Below are 19,633 nucleotides of genomic sequence, written 5' to 3' on the forward strand. Positions count from 1 at the left end.
CTCTGAATCAAGTAGACCCGAATTCAAATTCTTCCTCTGCCACTTGGTAGTGGTTAGAAGTAATTAGCCCTGGGCAAATCACTTGACCTCCCGTAGCCTTAGGGTCCTCATCTGTAAAATGAGGATAATAATGGCACCTAGCTTACAGATAGAGATAACATTTAAAATGCTTGGCAAACCTTAAAGTGCGGTATCAACGTTAGCCACTAGCCTATGATTTGGGGGGTCGTAGTAAAGGTATGTCTAAAACTAGACAACAGTGAGTTAGTGAGACAGTGAGTTAGAACCGCCACCAAGTCTCCCCAGATGATGTGCAGATCAGACCCTAGGGGCCCCATAGCAACGGTTAGCATCAGAAAGAGCTGCCGGCTCCTGGGAGTATCTTGCTGGACGCCACGCCCGGCATCCACGTGACCCTCTCTCTATAGCGCTCCTCTTCCGCTGGGAACTGAAGTTCCATCAGTGGAACCAAATCCCAGAAGTGGAACGAAGTCCCGGGTGAAAAGAAGTCCCGGGACTGGGGGGGGGGGGGGGGAGGGGGGGGGGGAGGGGGGGGGGGGGGGGGGGGGCAGGAGGGGAGGCAGGAGGGGGGGGTGGGGGGGGGAGGGGTAGAAGCCTGAGCGCACGCGCACACGTGAGGGTCCCCTTGGCAACCAGACAACAGCAGCACCAAGGAGAGCGCGAGCCAGGGCTTGGGAAACAGCACCAGCCACATCACCAGCGCGCACCCACGACTGCGGCGGCCCTGGCAGAAAGAGCGGCTGGTGCCGTCCGCGGCAAAAGAGAGCGCCTCGGGACGGCTGGAACCTCTGGGCATGCATGGAATACGCATGTAAGCCAGAGCGGTCTTGTTTGTCTTTTAAGACTCGACCTGTGGGCAGCGGTACGTGGCTCGGGAGCCCCTGCAGGGGCGGGCGCAGACTGGGTCGGGCTCTGGCCGAGGAGGCGGCGAGGGGACTTTGGTGGCTACGTGTGGGGCTGGAGTGGGGCCGGCCCCCATTAAAAGCTTCCCTGCGACTCCAGGGCCAGATTTAGCAAGTAGCATACCAGCTCCCAGACATGGCGTGGGGGAGTGGGGAAAAGCACAGAGCGTAGCGTCGGGAGGACTGGGTTCCAATGGCAGTCCAGCTGCTTAGTACTTGTGTGGCCCTTAGTCAAGTCACTTAACCCTTCGGAGGATCCGTTTTCTCCTCCGTAAAAGGACAAGGCTGAACTAAGTGGCCTTCAAGGTCTTAAAGTCTGGTAGAGTGCTCCAGGAACTCCAATTAATCAAGCTAGAAAATTGAGATACTGGTGTAGAAGATGGTTTCCCCCCACTCTGTTCCCAGCCTAGCGAACTGGCTTATTGCAAACTTAAAAGGCTAACTTGCTGTTAGGACAGATACATTTAGTCTTTTACTTATTTCCTCCTGGTTTGTTTCTCCCGTGTAACAGTCTCTGGAGATTCCATTACAAAATTTCTGCAGTTTCACCTTTTACTCGTTAAGGGATTACTTCCAATCCATTTCCTTACCTAGATCCAATTTTGTGGCTGTTAAACCCACTCCAGTATTTTTGCCTAAAAAGCAAGCAAAGGAAAAACCCAAATGGGGTCACCAAGTGTCCCAAATGTCACAAAGTGTCAAACAGTACTAAAAACGACTGTACAGAAAACTTGGTTGGAGTAGTTGCTAAAAGGTTATGACTTCTGGGGCGGCCAGGTGGCGAAGCGAGTAAGAGCACCGGCCCCAGAGTCAGAAGACCTGGGATAGAATCCGGGCTCAGACACTTAGCACCCCACCCAGAAATAACTGGCCATGTAACCTTGAGCAAGTTACTTAACCCCAATTGCTTTAAGAAAAAGAAAAAGGTTAGGACTTCAATCCTAATATGGTCCCACCAGTTAGCTTGATCTGTTTGCACCTTGATCTTCTTTCTCATTTTAATTTTTAATTTATGCTTTTTGTTTTTATCACATTTGTTTCTAAATATATTCCTCTTCCCTTATGTAATTAAAAAAAGAGAAAAAAAAAACAGAACAGTAAAACCAACCAAGATAGCAATAGTAGGTGCAATCTTTCACACACATAACCTCTCCCCTTTGCAACGAAGGGAGCAGTGCACCTTAAATTTCTCTCTTTAGGTGAGGGGATGGAGAGCAAAGGTGAAGGACATTCAGATAAGAGAATTCGATTTTATGAGTGCAAATCTGGGAATTTTGCTATTATTTTTTTTAAACCCATATATAGTACATGTTCTATTCACTGGGTGAATAGTATCAAACCCATCTACAAACTGGGGTGAGAGATCAGTTGACAAATGTATTGAACATCTCCTTTATAAAATGTACCATGTTTGGGGACTGTGATAAAAAGAGATAGGATCAGAGATTTACACTTGGAAAGGAACTCATTTAGTTTAACTTCCTCATTTAATAGGGGAGGAAACTCAAGTACAGGGATTAAATTACTTGCCCAGGGTCAGACAGGTACCGTAGGAAATTGCAAACCTCTTTCCACTGTACCATGCTACCTTTAAAATCAGATTTCTCCCTTTCAGGATCTTACGGTCTAGTGGGAGAGAAAATATACATACATATAAAAAGAATATATAAAGTATGCATATAAAACACACTTAAATGAATAGTATGGACAATTAGCATATGAGTTAATTAGGAGGAAGAGAATGAGGCAAGTGGAATTTGATGTCATTCAAGTTCATTGTATCTTTATTTTGTACCTCTACTGAAGCCTTCCTTGACAATCATGATATGAAAATGATTCTGGATTCTTGGGTTATGCTAAGGCAAACTCTACAAGGTCCTACCAAGTTGGAAAGGCCTCAAATATAGGTTAATGTACTTGTCAGTAGTCTCAGGACTAGTCCAGCTAAGTTCAGAGAGACATCTCTAGTCTGGTTGCAGGGTGATGAATTTTTCAGCCCCAGCAACCCTGGAAGACCATTAAGTTACAGAAGGGTTGCAATCTATATCTGTGGAGAGAGTTCCCACATCCATGATGTGACAGATTTTTGAAATATTCAAGAAGTTTATTTCTCTCTCTCTTTTTGGCTTTTTGGAGGGGGGAAGGTAGGGCAATTGGGGTTAAGTGACTTGCTCAAGGTTACAGGGCTAGTTTTTGTGTTAAGTGTCTGAGGTTGGATTTGAACTCAGGTCCTCCTGACTCCAGGGCTGGTGCTCTATTCACTGAGCCACCTAGCCACCCTGAAGTTTATTTCTCCATCATCATCCTTTTAGGAGAGATTTGTGAAAAATATTATGAAGAACTGAAACAGAGCATAATGTGAAGTTGGTTAAAGTATCTAATTCGAATTCCTTAAGAACAAAGATAGTGCTTTATTTAATCTTCATATCTCCTGCATTGGCAGCCAGCATAACACTTTAACCATGATTTTTGGTTGTTAAACAAGTGAAATCTGATTATAATGAACATTAGGGACATCCTTGAAGGCGAAAATACCTAAGTGCAACCACTTTTGTGCAAGCTGGCACATGGTAGGTATTTGGTAAGTGTTTTTGTTGATTCAAATGAAATAGAATAGGAGAAGGGTGTGGAAGGGCCAGTTCAATCTTTTAGTTTTAATAACAGTATACATATGATCCCTACAAGCACTTTAAACACCATTTAGTGGAGCTACCTTCTCCTTAATTTCATACTTTTTCAATAACTGTCTAGTGTGCTATACACCCTCTGGAAGAGTATTTATACACTGGGGAAAGGGGGAAATGAAGAGTGGACAAGAACTGTGCAAGACAACATTTCTCATACCTTCCCTTAAGGACAATTCAATGTCAGATATAGTACCTTTAAAATGATTATTTTAATAAGGCAAAATTTTTGAAAAGGGGGGTTGAGAAATAATAGTTGGAGAGTAGTAGGGCAGGGGTAAACTTTTTTTATTAAACATTTTTATAGGTAAGTGATGAAATAATGATAGGTAGTTCCTGTCATAGCTCCTTGAATAATGTGACAGGACTAATTTATATCATAGCTGTATTTTTAGACTTTAAAGTTTAGAGTAACTTGATTTGTGACCAAATAGTTATAGGGCTTTATAGTGCTTAGTTGCCATTACAATTTCCCTTCACTTGTTCTGTAGTATTAGTGGTTGTTGTCCGTTGTTCTAGAAGAGAACCAAAATAACATCACTATGTTAGAGTCAAATTACAGCGTGTCTGACTGTGGCTGATCAGACCAATACAAGCCCAGCATCTTCTACCACAAGTCCATATGTTCATTTGGGGTGGATTCTCTAAATTTGCTCATTTCATGTTTCTTTTGAGCTACTTTTTAAGAGAGGAAATTTTGCTATTACATAAGTATTATTAGTATTTTTAGTAGTACTATTATATAATATGAAGTCTTAACTATTGGGGGCGGGTGTTCAGTCTCTGTTTTATTCCAGTAGATGGCAACCTTCTCAACCAAATGGTAGAGTGGGAACCCACACACCAGACTATTTGTAGTATAGTAATCAAGCTTGATTGGCATTTCACATACACAAGTTTTCAGAAATTATTTTAGTGTTTTATGGATAAGATAGTCACTTTTTAATAGAAGTATATGCTATTAAATACCCAGTATAAAAATATTTTGGTGTATATTTAAAATTTTCTGGATGCCTAGCTGATTGGAAATTTTAATGTTTGACTGTAATTCTTGGCAGTCAGGGGTCACTTTGTTGGGATTTCACTTTGAGAAAACATTTTACATAATGGCTACTGATTTGGGCATAGGAAGGTTCTTGATTTTTTTCCCCTTTCTCCAAATCTGTCAATCCTGTTCTGGTTTCACTTTCCTCTCTGCCCAGTCTTTACCCTATGGTCAGCTAAATCAATAGAGTTCTCTTCCCTTCTTCACCTTTCAGTCTCTTGTTTCCTTGACCTTCTACCCTTTCAGCCCTGCTAACCCTCAGTCCTGGCTAACTTCTACCTTCCTCCATGACTGCTGCTGATACCTGGAGGAAACCACAAAACTGTGCTAACTGCTCCCTGTCAGCTGCAGATGTTTGCTTTCTAATCTTTGGGCCCTATCTGAAGCATGGAAATCTTTTTACTAATCTCTTATCCACTCCTTTTCACACTCTCCTAGCACTGTTTAAAACCTTTTCCTCCTAACCCCCAACTTCACACCCATATGCCTCTTTTGTCTCAACAAATTACCTTGTCTCCTATTTGAACAAAAAGATTGAGGTTACTAGCAATGACCTCTCTTACTTCCACTTCTCTAATCCTCATCCCTTCCTTCCAATTTCAGAGGAAGAGGTGGTCCTTCTCAAGGAAGCTAACTTGTACTCTCAGCCTCTTCTGTCACCTTGTTCCATTATTTCTTTGCTTTTCTCAGTCTTTCCCTACTTGTTGGATTCTTTCCCTCAGACTAGAAACATGCTAAAAAGAAAACAAAAAGGCAAACAAAAATATTAAAAACAAACTCTAGTGGTGCCTCTGCCATCCCATTAAATTATTATTCTATTTCTTACCCCATTTTCACTGTTGAATGCCTAGAAAGAATAGTCTGCCTTTGCTGCTTCTGCTTTCTTGTCACCTACTCACTCCTCAATCTTAGGCAATCTTACCACTATTGTACTGAAGAGCTCTCTCCAAGGTCATTATTACCTCCTTATCTCCAAATCCAGTTGTCTCTTCATCCTCCTTGAATATCTCTGTGGTGTTTAGCACTTTCTTTGTGATATCTTTACTTTCCTTGGCTGCCATGACATGGTACTGTAGTTCTACCTCTCTGGACACTCCTTTTTCTTTACTGGTTGCTCCTCTTCCAAATTATTAAATGTCAGTATTACTCAAGGTTATGTACTAGGTCATTTTATCTCCTCTAAACTCTTTCCTTTGGTAACTTTATCTGTCACCAATGGCTGCAATGGTCACCTTTTATCATAACCTCTATGTATAAGAATCATTCATCTATATTTCTATTTTCAACCTCTCTCCCAGACCTCCAGTTCATTCTTTCTAAATATCTGCTGGATATATATCCTAATAACAACTCAAACCCTACATATTTAAAAATGAATTTATCCTAGAATAATTTATCTGGAGTTAGAGGACATGGGTCTTAATCTTGGTTTTGCTGCTTACTACCTATATGACATTAAATAAATCACTTAACTCCTCTTGGTCTCAATTTCCATCTCTATAAAATGATGAGATTAGCCTGGATGATTGCTATACCATCCAAAGTATAATTTTTTTTGTTTCTATTATCATAGACCAAGAGTTGGAAAGGACTTCAGAAGCCATCTAGTATACTCTATTTTATAGATGTGCTTCTATCCTAAATATGATCCTTCCTATGATTTCTCTGTTTCTGCCATCTTCCCAAGTCACAGAGCCTGGACTTCACAGTAAATCTTTGACTCTTCTATTTTCTTCAGTAGTTGCTAGATCTCATTCCTCTCTCTGCAATATCTGTTGCATCCAACTCTTTCTGTACTGCTACTGCCATCCTCTCCCTGTACTCTCTACCTTGGGAGTCTTTCCTTCTCCCATGACTTCAGTTATCCAAAATCATGACTACATCCCTTCTCACCTAGCCTATTGTAAACAATAACCTCTCTGGTATTCCTTTTTCTAGTCTGTCCTTGTTCCAAATCTTCTTTCACCCTCCTGCCCAAGTTGTCTTCCTAACATGCTGCTAAGATTATGCCACACTTCTCAAAATCCTTTGTTGTCTCATTATTTTTTTGGTAAATTTTTTTAATTTTATACTTAAATGCAAAATAAGAGAAGAAAAAAAGAAATTGTCATGTGAACAGCAGACCATAAGAGAGGACTCACTATAAAACAATAAATTTCAATTTCAAGAAAACATATATAACAAAGAATACACATTATTTTCAAAGCTGCCCAGCTTTTCTTTGCTTCCTTGTTGGTTTTCTTTTGTTCTCTGCTGTGCACTTTTTACTTTGTTTTTTTTCCACTTCTCCCCCCCCCCAAAGGCTACAATTAAGCATGGATATACACACACAGATATCTATAAACATACACATATATGTAAGACCATAATATTCTTATTTACTCCTACCATTTGTATCTCTGAATGTAGACAGCCTCTTTCTTCATAAGTCCAAGTCTTAAGTTTTTGTTGATTCTGCAGTGTTGAACTGAAGGTGTTTGCACTTCCCTCAGGCTGAACCTCTACCCTTAGAGGTCAGACCTTTCCTAGGGTCTTCTTAGATTGTCTTAGGAGAACAATTCCTTTGCCCTGACTTTTGTCTATTTCTGCTGCTCTATATTCCCTCTGAGGCAATGTTCTGTCTTTTTTCTGTGGAGGAAATTTGGAGAACCGAAAGTTTTCTAACCTACTCCACCATGTTCCTAGAGTCCTCTTCCTTCTAGTCCTCTTAGTATGTTTCTAGTCTGAGGAGAAGGATCCAAAATGAAGAGAAAGACAGAGAAGCGATGAAAGAATGGAATAAGACTGCAGAGGAGACAGAGGAGACAGGTTAGCTTCCTTGAGAAGGACCACTTCTTCCTCTGAAGCTAGAAGGAAGGAAAGAGGATTAGAGAAGTGGAATTGAGAAAGTTCATTGTCAATAACCTCAGTTTTTGGTCAAATATAAGCTCCTTACCTTGACATTTAAGGTCCTCCACAATCTGGCTCCAACCTAACTGTAGAGGCTTATCTTAAATGAATCCTTTTCATACATCCTACAATCTAATCAAACTGGACTGCCCCCTATTTCCCAGTCTTATCCTTACCTCTCTAGTTTCTATGCTATTACTCATGTCTTCTTCCATGCCTGGAAGAGATTCCACCATTCCCTTTCCATCTAAAAAAGTTTCTTCCTTCTTTCAAGGCCTACCTCAGGTTTCTTCTCCTCCATCAAGTCTTCTCTGACCAAACCTTTCATTTGAAAGTGATCTTTCTTCTTAAATTTCCCAAAACATTTTGGCTGGATCTTTCCTTTGCCCTTATATTACTTTCCTTCAAATTATACTTATTTGTATACTTGACATTCCATTTCTCCTATTAAGTTTCTTTAAAATTTTGATTTTCAGAAAACAAACATTTTTTTCTTCCTCCTGCTTCTCCTACTCCCTCCCTTTGATTAAAGAAAATCTTTGTGAGAAATATATAGACATCTAAAACAAATATCTTTTTTGTCCACATCCAAATTTTATGTCTCATTCTACATTTTTAGTTTGTCACCTCTTTCTCTATTAACATCTTTGGAATTGTGCTTGGTCATTGTATTGATGAAAGTTCTTAAAATATTTCAAAGTGGTTTTTTACAGTATTGTTGTTATTATAAAAATTGTCAACTTGGTTCTGTTCATTTCACTCTGCATTAGTTTGTAAAAATCTTCCCAGGTTTCATGGAAAGCATCCTTTCATTGTTTCTTACAGAACAATAGGATTCTGTTACATTTACATAATATAATTTGATCAGCTATTCCATGATTGATGGACAGCTCCCTAGCTTCCACTTTTTCTCATTATAAAAATAGCTGATTTAAATTTTTTTTGTATGTCTTCTTACCTGCATTGTAGTTGAGTTAAGGCCTTGCAAATGCAGATGGTGGGAAGCTTGGATAGCTGTATACCTCACAGGGACACTGAGTTGTGCCTTTTTCTTCTTCTTTTTAAATCTCTTCATGATATAGGCCTAATAGAGGTTTCACGTGGGTTAAAGGGGTATATACAATTTGGTGATTTTGGGAGACTAATTTCAAATTGCTTCCTAGAACACTTGTATCAATTCACATTTCCACCAATAGCGTATAGGTAGGCCTTTCCCTCCATTTTTGTAATTATTAGTCATTTGGAGCATTTTTTTTTTCATATGACTTTTGATAGTTTGGATTTCTTCCTTTGAAAATTGCCTTTCAGGGTGGCTAGGTGGTGCAGTGAGTAAGAGTGCCGGCCCCGGAGTCGGGAGGACCCAGGATTGGTTCCGGCTTCAGATACTTAACACCCACACAAAAAAACTGGCCGTGTAACCTTGAGCAAGTTACTTAACCCCAATTGCTTAAAAAAAAAAAAAGAGAAAGAAAATTGCTGTTCATATCCTTTGACCATCGTTTTCTTCCATTAAATTTCAAGCTTCTTGATATCTGGGGCTATTTCATAGTTATCTTTGTATTCCTGGAGGATAGCACAGAACCTTACACAGAAGACATGAGCAAATATAGAAGCCCTTTAAAAATATTTGTTGCATTAAAGTAAATGAATGATCATTTTGGAAACTTTCTTAATTTTGTAAACAAATTTGTCTCATGAAATGTACATGTTAGTATGAGCTAAATGCCAATGCCAAAAAGATACTATTAAAGACAAGATCAATAAATAAATTTGGGAATTTACAATTCTGTTCACCTATCTGCTGTCAACTTTTATAATTTATATTTATCTTGATTAATGCCATCAGTGATCATGAAAAAAATAAAGGTATATATGAATTTCAACAAGTGTGTTTTAATTTTAAAGGTTTTTGTTTTACTTAAGTGCTTGAAACCTTTAGTCAACAAATATGGTCTCATTTAAAATCATTTATTGTCCTTTAGAACACAAGTATAATCGGAATCCTAGTTCATGAATTATAATGATTTTTTTTCAGCTTTGGATATTGATAGTTGACAATAGATGTCTTTGCAGAGTGTCTGAAAGGCCTATTCTCTAAAATAAAGAGGAAAAGTTGTATAACCAAGAAAATTAACATATAAAAAGGCAAGGGATGAACATTTTAATCATATTCACTTTTTTCCACTTTCATTGGCTATTTTCTGACCTATGAGAATTCTACATTTAAAGATGGAAAATAGGGGCGGCCAGGAGGCTCAGCGAGTAAGAGCACTGGCTCCAGTGTTGAGGAGACCTGGAGATCGAATCCCGGGCTCAGACATGTAGTACCCACCCAGAAACACCTGGCTGTGTAACCTTGAGCAAGTTACTTAACCCCAATTGCTTAGGGGCGGCCAGGTGGCTCAGCAAGTAAGAGCACTGGCTCCAGTGTTGGGATGACCTGGATCAAATCTGGGCTCAGATACTCAGCACCACACCCAGAAATAACTGGCCGTGTAACCTTGAGCAAGTTACTTAACCCCGATTGCTTTAAAAAAAAAAAGATGGAAAATAAACTTTATAATTATATTAACATGAAGCAGAGAAAAGATCCTCTTTCACAACTCAATAGATGACTAAAAACTGACAGAAATGAGATCTTCTCATCCTGTTAAATTCAACCTTCTTACAGTTATGGAATGTGGGTATATTCTAGTGTCACCTTTAAAAAAAACAGGAAAATTAAGAAAATTACTGTCTACCTAGAAGATTCTACCTTTTCCTAAGCTTGATTAGTATAACCTGTCTGACAGAAATTGTTTCCCTCTGTGTTTTGTAGCATTCTAGTTTTCTTTAAAGGTATCATTTCTTTGTATTGATAGTGACATTGTTCTACCTGAAGCATGGAATCTATTGACATCAATTAAAGTAACCATGCTGAAGAAGTAACAATGTACCCCCAAAGAAGTAAAAGTCATTAGGAAGCTTTCAGAGTTGCCTGAGATCTGCCAAGGAAAATAATAAGTCTTAGAAAATATATCTCCACAAAATAATATTGTGGTAGAACTAACGATAGCTTATTATTGCAAAGATCTGAAATATAGGGTTTAAATTAGGTTTCTGGAATATTCCATATATATAATATTTATCTCATGGAATTTAGGGATTTCAGTCTTAAAGGGGGTGGGTGGGAAGGGAGAGAATTATTATTTTTATAGAGCCTACTATGTGGTAGATACTTTGCAAATACTCATTTGATTACTCTGGCAAACTTGTTATAGTTACTGTTATAATTCCCACTTTATGGAGGGTAAGTGTCTTACCCATTGTCAAACAGCTAGTAAGTGACTGAGGCCAGATTTGAACTAAGGTCTTATTGACTCTAAACTCAGCACTTTATTCACTGTGCCACCCACATAGAAACCTCAAAGCTGCCACATTAAAAAGGGATTGCAATTGGAGACAGAAGGAATTCTGTTAATTCTTATTAGAGCTTTAGGAGCAAAACCACACAATCTCTTTATAAGCATTAAATGATGTCATACTTGAGTCTTTCTTCTTAATAAGTGCAGAGATGGGCATGACCTAACCTTTACACAGAAAATGCCACTGTCTATTGTCTGGTCTCCTAATCCTCATCTCTGGTCAAGATTCTTATTTATTCAATGCATTTTTTTAAAAATAGAAACTGCATAGGAATTCTTGTACGTAGTAGTAAAAGCAGATAATGAAAGAGAAGAAACACTTCTCTCTTTGCACTCAAGACTGGAATCTCCTTTTTGCATCTGATCACTTCAGCTTTTGACCACTATAGTTCAAAGAAAAACTTTCTCTCATTCTGTTACTTAAAATTACTATATTAACTATGGGCTGGGAGCATTGTCCTGAGCAGTCTTGATTTCAGGTAGATATGACAAGGAGGAAAAACATCATGGGATTATTAAGGAGAAATATAGGGGCAATGCAGAAATTGTACTACAATTTTCTTTGATTATTGAAGGCATGTTATCATTATAAGAAGAGAACTTAGGTGATTGAATTAGAATTTTGTTTTTCCTACTTCATTTGTAAAATTGAGCCTCTTTATTTATAGAATGTTGTTTAAGGTAGATGACTGTTATGCCTGTTAGTATACTCACATACAATGCAATAAAAACATTATTCAAAGTTACTATCTGAGTTTTAAATCACAATCCTCAAATTGTAACAAATGAATGGGAGAAAAATCAATGTTATCTTAACAAAACTGATTGAATGCAATTTGTGAGTGACATGCTACAAGGAAAATGTGATGGTTATTTTTCTTATAATATTACCGATGATGACTTGTTATTTTATCTACCAGTTATTTTATAAAGGTTGCATAATTATTATAAAGTATATAATTCATTGTTGGTGGAATTGTGAACTAATCCAATCATTGTGGAGAACAATTTGAAATTATGCCAAAAGAGTTATTAAACTCTATATACCCTTTGACCAAACAATACCACTACTTGGTCTATTTCCAAAGATAATTAAGGAAAAAGGAAAAGAACCTATATATTCTAAAATGTTTATAGCAGCTCTCTTTGTGGTCACAAAGAACTGGAAATTGTAGGGATTCTCCTCATTTGGGGAATGGCTAAACAAGTTGTAGTATATGATTATAATGGAATACTACTGTCATATAAGAAATGATAAGCTCAGGGATCTTAGAAAAACATGGAAAGACTTGAACATAATAATGAAGAGTGAAATGAGTAGAACCAACAGAACATTGTATACAGTAATAGCAATATTGTTTTAAGATTGACTTTGAGTGAATAAATTATTTTGACTATTATAAATACCCAAATTAATTATAAAGAACATATGAAGAAAGACACTATTTGGGTCAGATAGAGCACCAGCCCTGGAGTCAGGAGGACCTGACTTCAAATCTGGCCTCAGACACTTGACATTTACTAGCTGTGTGACCCTGGGCAAGTCACTTAACCCTAACTGCAAACAAACAAACAAAACCAAAACCAAAAACCAAAACCCCTCAAAAAACCAACAACCACAAACAAGCCACTATCTGCATCCAAAGAAAGAGCTGATAAATAGAAGAGTGTGTAGAATAATTTTACACACATATTTATGTACAGACCTATTTGTGTCTAATGGTAGCCATCTCTAGGACTGGGTAGGGTCAGACTGAGCTGGGAGAGTAGGAAGAAAAAAGAAATCTACATGATAATTTTGTTTGAAAGGAACATTTGCAAGTCATCTGTCTGTAGTAGAGTTACAGTTTCATATGCAATCATCTTTTTTTTTTTTAATTGTGCTATTTTGGAACTGCTTATTTTATTCCACAAAATAAAAGTAAAATAATTTTGGTCATTTGGAAGGGGTTAGGGCAGGGCAATTGGGGTTAAGTGACTTGCCCAAAGTCACACAGCTAGTAAGTATTAAGTGTCTGAGGTCCGAATTTGAACTCAGGTCCTCCTGACTTCAGGGTCGGTGCTCTATTCACTGTGCCACCTAGCTGCCTCAAAATAATTTTTTCAAAAAGCATTATGCATAGAGCACCAATGTTATCATGACTTTTAAACTAACATTTTCCTTTCCCTTTTTCTTTGGCAGCTTCTTATTCCACTACAAAAACAGAAACAAGGTAAGACCACAGATGTAACAAGTGCTCTTACTGATCCAATGCGATGGGCATCTCTAGCCTTCTAGAATGAGGCAGGGAAACAGAACTTTGTTCAAGCCGGGGCATTTGGAGCAGTCCAGTTAGTGAACACTGGGAGATTTATCTTAAAAACTGTCAGAAAGATGAAGGGAATTATCAAAGAGTTTCTGAGACAGATCACAGACTGGTTCAGAGGTCATCAGTCAATAAACAGTTATTAATTAAGTACTTACACTGTGAGGTATATGTAGGGATACAAAGAAAGGGAAAGACACTCCTCACCCCCAAAGAACTTATATTCTAATGAGGGAGACACCTGGTAAATAACCCAGTACTTACAAGTTATATATAGAGTACAAGGAACATTATTATCTCTGGGAGGAAGGCACTAGCAACTGGGGGACCTGGAAAAGCCTCCCAAGGAGGTGATGTTGGAGTTGAGTCTCAAAGGCAATTGAGGTTAAGTAACTTGCTCAAGGTTACATGGCTAGTATTTTTGTGTGGATGTTAAGTGTCTGAGGCCGGAACCAATCCTGGGTCCTCCTGACTCTGGGGCCAGTGCTTTACTCACTGTGCCACCTGGCCGCCCCAACTAATTGCTTCTTAATAATTGGAACTGTTTTAACATGGAATCGGTTGCCTCACTGGTTTTCAAATGGAGGATGGATGGCCACTTGTTGTAGGGATTTTGTAGAGAGGATTTCTGTTCAGTTATCGGTTGGATGATATGATTTATAAAGTCCCCTCCAACTTGGAGTTACTGTGATTCCGTCTGGATCTGATTTTGTGAGAAACAGCCCACTCTTCCCATTTCCTATCTCCTAAGAGCCTTGCTTTGGCCTATACATGGTCAGTGCACCAAAAACCTTGTGAAAAAGAAAGTATAAGTACTGAGGGGCTGGTAAATGAGGAAGAACATTCTGACTGAATGAAAGAATCACTTAGATTTTCCCACCCCTTTGAACCTGGAAATAGCCCCAAGTGCTGCTGCTGTATACCATGCAATCATTAGTAGTCTGTAGCAAGGCTAAGGATTTCAGAAATTTTCCCAGCTTAGATAAATAATAAAAGGCTAAACTTCTTTAAAAGCTCAGGGTCATGTATTTGTAATGTCGTCTGTGCACAAGAAGAAAAACTCTTCAGTAGACTGTTCCCCCCCCCTCCCAGATGATGGATAAATTAAAAAAAAAAAAAGCTTTGTGAGGTAATGCAAATACTGGGAGAAAGCAAGCAAGCAAATGTTCCAGATGATTATCTTTCTTCTACCCAGCCTGAAGATGTAGCTGGGCTGACATAATGTATCATCAGTGAGTGAAGAAAGGAAAGACATTAATTAAACCTCTGCAAAAAAGCTAAATAGACATTAATGAGATGACTTCAAATTAAAATAACTTAGTTTAAGCATCTTTTTGTGACAAATTATGAGACTGTGTAAAACAACATTTTATGTCATATTTTTAAATGATACTCCTTTTACTTCAAATTTTAAAAGACTTCTGATATTTTAAGAAAAATTACCGGGGGTGGGGGTGGGTGGGAAGGGAAGAAATTTTGACTAGATGGTAAAAAATACAGTCACAAGTGAACCTCATTGAAAAGATTAGTATGGATTTTTTTTGACAGCTTATCTGGGAATTTGTTTTACTGGACTATGCATATTAATTATGAGCATTTTTGTTTTCTTTTTTTCATTTTTTCAGTTTGGGGAGGGCACATTAGAGGGAGAGATAAGAAATGCTTGGTAGAATGCATATTTTTTTTAAAGAAAAAATTTGGTGCATAACTGAACTTGCTTTTTCATAAACTAGTTTCTTACCTGATCCTCTCTGAGCTACTCTCTTTAAAGAGCAATGTGGTCCTAATATGTGTCAGACATTGGGATTGGCACAGTGGTATTATATGCAGGAATGTTCAGCCAGGTGGCCTAGTGGGTAGAGCTGTGGACCTAAGGTCATGAAGACCTGATTTCAAGTCCAATCTCAGATACTGATAACCTCAAACATCTGTGTGATGCTGGGCAGAGAGCTTAACACCTGTCTGCCTCAGTTTCTTCACCTGTAAAATGGGGACAATAATAGCACCTGCCTCTGGGGATTGTTGTGAATATAAAATGAGATAATATTTATAAAGCCCTTTGCAAACCTTAAAGCTCTATATAAGTCCTAGTAATTATCATCATCATCTCCCTGCATTGGGATTCGGGAATATTCTTTTTTTTGGGGGGAGGGGGAATATTCTTAAGAGAGTCATGTGTTCCTACTGCCCCCTCTCCCTCACAAATGTGTTTTTGAATGCTCGAATGCATGCAGGGACACACACACACACCCCTCAGTTGAAGAATTTACCATTTCCACATATATTTCTACTATAACATATTATGAACAAGTTAATCCAAGGTAAAACTGTGGAAAAGATTTAGTCTCTTCCTCCCTTTTGATATACCTCCTCTCTGTAATCTTTCCCTAGTCAATTCCTTTATGTTTCTTCTTCCATCTAGAATCTAATGTTATATATAATGTTAATACTTAAGTAGGATTATTGTTAGGCATAAATGGAGTAGGTGACCTTTTATAAGGTATGACTTGAAAGTATGCTAGAATGTTACCCAGTCTAAAAGTGTTATTGTTCAGTTGTTTCAGTTGTGTCCTACTTTTCATGATTCCATTTGTAGTTTTCTTGGCAAAGGTGTGGTTTACCATTTCCTTCTCCAGCTCATTTTACAAATGAGGAAACTGAGGCAAACAAGGTTAAGTGACTTGCCCAGGGTCACACAGCTTGTAAGTTTCTGAGGCCGGATTTGAACTCAGGAAGACATCATTAACTGGTCATAGTTCTTAAGTCCCTACTTCAAAACTGTACTATCTGAGGGGAAGAGGACTCCAGGTGACTGTGGGCAAACAGGAAAGAAGCAGGTTCTTAGTACCAACATAATTCCAAAAGGCAGTGAGGGTATACATGGGGACGAGGAGGGAATGGTGCTGCTCAGAGGAAGCTTGAGAGTCTTTGAAGAAACCCTTCTTATATAATAGGAGGTGACATGGGACAGTGGAGAGTAGAGGTTTCAAAGATAGAGGATCTGCCACTGATAGGTCTCCTGTGTGACCTCTGGAAAGTCCTTTGACCCTTCTGGACCTTGGTTCCTAATCTGGAAAATGGAGAGCTTTGAACTAAATGACCTCTCAGACTCTCAATCTGTGATTCTGCCACACTTCAGAGTTTTGCCCAGAGTTATCCATGTTGCCCTACTCCCAATCTGGTGAAATTTAACTGTCCTGCAGCCATTCCCTTAATATCCAAGATGTCGTCTATCTACTCTATGACTAAATCTACCTTATTATGCTCATGAGAAAGGTTAAAAGGTTTATCTAACCAGACAAAAAACTGCAATTTAACGGGGGCCTTCTGGAGACAATATCCCTGCTTTGTTGTTAAATCAGTTGTAAATTCTATTAGTAGAACTCAGGCCCATACCAGCAAGACTATTTCTGAATGGTCGGGGTTTGTTGGAGTCTTTTGCTATCAGGGCTGGTGGACTGGGACTCATCCAATACAATTAAGCGTTTATAAGTAGTCTCCATAAACTACTCAGTTTATTTATAGTATTATTTAGAATTCTTTTTGTGGTGGCAAAGAACAGGACACTGAGGATGGACCCATTAAGTAGGAAATGGTTGAACAAATTTATGATATATGAATGTAAATGAATACTCATATACTATAAGGAATGATGAAAAGAATGGTTTCAAAGAAATCTAGTCAGCTTTGTATGAACTGATGCAGAGCGAAATTTTTATATTTACATTTATACAATAACGGCAACATTGTAAAGACAAACAACTTCAAAGAACTGAAGAACTCTGTTCAATGTGATGCCCAGACATGAGACCAGAGGGACAAAGGCAAAACTGCCACCCCATCTCCCGAGAAGAGAGGACTCAGGGTGTAGAATGAGATATATATTTTTGAACATGGGTAATACGAGAACTAATTCTGCTTTCCTACATATATTTGTTACAAATTTTTTATTTGTATTTTTTTTATAAATAAATTGTTTTTTATTTGGAGGGGGGAGTTGGGAGGGAGAAAAAAATAGATTTTTGTGAATTGAAAAAATAGAATTAATTTTTATGTAAACATGTATCTATATGTACATTAATCAGTTGTGTTTTTTTTTTCCTTTAAATTTTCCAGGAGCCCAGTAAGAGATCTTTCTAGACCTAAAAAAGTATGGAGGGCTCCAGATAGGTAAGGATATATAGTCTTGTTTATGATACTTATTTCTACTGCTTATAAAAGACAAATGCTATCTCACTGGCCTTTTAACCAATATCACCAATGCACCATCTACCCACCTCTTTGCTTACCTGACTTTTCTGAACTTAAATTGGTACCTTTAGTCTATGAAACACCCATATTCAACCCATATATTCATCCTCTAGGACTTTCACCATGCTTCTCTATTGCATTTTGGTCTCTGCCGATGCCTCTTTGCTCTGTGTTGTCAGAAGAATGTACTTATTCAACACGGCCACACTTCTGTCCCTACTCAACCTCTGAAATCCTAACTCGGCAGACATGCCCTTTCCCCTTTGTAAGTCAGTAGTAGACCTTGGATTTTAAAAAAAAAGATATATTTTGTTTTTGTATAATATTCATTATCCAATATACTCCTTTTTCCTCCTGCTCCCAGAGAGCCATCCTATATAACAAAGGATGAAAAAGGAGAAAAACCAATTTAATAAAAGTAACTTAGACCTCAGTGAAGTCCAACATTATTTTATGTTAGTATTCCACACCCATTATTTTCCACTTTTGCAAAGAAGGGAAGGAGATACATTCTATCTTATAATCAAAGCCGAGTCATTACCGTTTCACAGTGCTTAGATTTGCTTGTTTTGTTGTGCTTTACACGAATATTGTTGTGATCATTGTGTACATTGTTTTTCTAGTACTTCTTTACTCTGTCCCAGTTTATATGTCTTCCCATTCTTCTCTGTATCTATCATATTCACAGTTTCTTGCAGCACGGTAATATTCATTTAAATTTTTGCATAGCACAGCTTGTTTAGCTATTTCCCAATTGGTGGGCATTTCCTTTGTTTACAATTTTTTTGCTACTATAAAAAAGGAGCCTAGATTTTTAAATTGCACATTTGAAGATGAGTTGTCTCCTGTCCAGGTAACTCTCCTTGTAAAGGTAAAATCAATATTTTTATTCTCATATTTTAAAATATTTTCTCTTGACATATATGGAAGAGAGGTTATTGGGAAAGTAACTGAATGTGTGAGGAGATGCACAAAGACATTATACATACTCACCTCTAGGATAGAGAGCCCAGAGCACACTCACTACATAAATATGTGTACATGTAATACATGCCATATCCAGATAGAGCTCATTAATTCTTTTTTTTTAATTTTTTTTGAGGGGGGAAGGCAAGGCAATTGGGGTTAAGTGACTTGCCCAAGGTCACACAGCTAGTAAGTGTGTCAAGTGTCTGAGACCGCATTTGAACTCAGGTCCTTCTGATTCTAGGGCTGGTGCTCTATTCACCGCACCACCTAGCTGCCCCAAGAGCTCATTAATTTTTAGCAATTTTTTGAAGTTTGCCGGTAGTATCACTTCCATTTAACAAGCAAAAAAAACCCAAGTCATTGTGAAGTGAAAAAATGTAATCATGATGACAGAGCAAGTTAATAACAGACTCATATAGCATATGCAGTATGTAAGGAGGAAAAGTTATGTTAATTTTTATATTTGTAGAAATTTCTATATTTTGTCTTTTTTTCTAAGACTAGGACACTAACTAGAACAGTCTTCCTCTTTTGATGAGATGTATATTTGGGTATCCGTCCATTGATTCTAACCAATGTGAAATCATCCCATGACCATAGGTCTTGTGCCTACACTGCCTGCCTCCACCCATGGCCATAGCTTTGCCAGTATCAGACTGACAAGAAAGGTTGTGATTAGGGCACATCACATGGGAACTTTATTATCTGTTGCAAATTTGCCTAGGAAATCTGGCAGTGATTTAGAAAGAATGTTTTCATTGTTGACGGTATTTTAGGGTTGACTTCAAACCCTTCAGACAATTGCCTGAATACATTCAACAGCAAAAGAAGGTAGGTGACTTTCAGGTTTGCACTTTCTCTTTTAGAGTAAAGCTATTTGACCTCTCTTTTATTACATGCCCACTGAGGCTGGTACATGGAAGTATAAGCTGGGGTGGCCCACTTGAACCAGACAAAGTAGGTACTCTGAGGGTCTGGAGAGGAAGGAACAGAGGGTTTTCAAAGTAGTTTATTGATACCTTTTGCCTTTATATCATTTCAATTTTTCACCCATCCAGGCTGACAAAGAAAAAATGTAAAGCAGTAACATATGAAAAAATAATCTGATCTGATAATACATTTAATATTCTGTCTTAGAAGATTCCTGACTCTCTATGAGAGG

The 19,633-nt window shown here is 38.2% G+C and overlaps 1 protein-coding gene across 1 annotated transcript in view; it reads left to right on the forward strand.

Moving 5' to 3' along the window:
* The first annotated feature begins 621 nt into the window (after nucleotides 1-621).
* Nucleotides 622-19,633, forward strand: part of SPMAP2L (sperm microtubule associated protein 2 like) — a 61,317-nt gene continuing 42,305 nt past the window's right edge. Inside the window, exons 1-3 of the mRNA XM_069105286.1 lie at nucleotides 622-883; nucleotides 13,128-13,158; nucleotides 17,368-17,421. Of these exons, the coding sequence (XP_068961387.1) occupies nucleotides 820-883; nucleotides 13,128-13,158; nucleotides 17,368-17,421 (149 nt within the window). The 5' untranslated portion in view covers nucleotides 622-819. The remainder of the gene's footprint in view (nucleotides 884-13,127; nucleotides 13,159-17,367; nucleotides 17,422-19,633) is intronic.

Source organism: Petaurus breviceps, unplaced genomic scaffold, assembly GCF_028583685.1.
Source record: "Petaurus breviceps papuanus isolate PSGF00001 unplaced genomic scaffold, PetGlider_PUasm1.0 76, whole genome shotgun sequence".
Classification (NCBI taxonomy): Eukaryota; Metazoa; Chordata; class Mammalia; order Diprotodontia; family Petauridae; genus Petaurus; species Petaurus breviceps.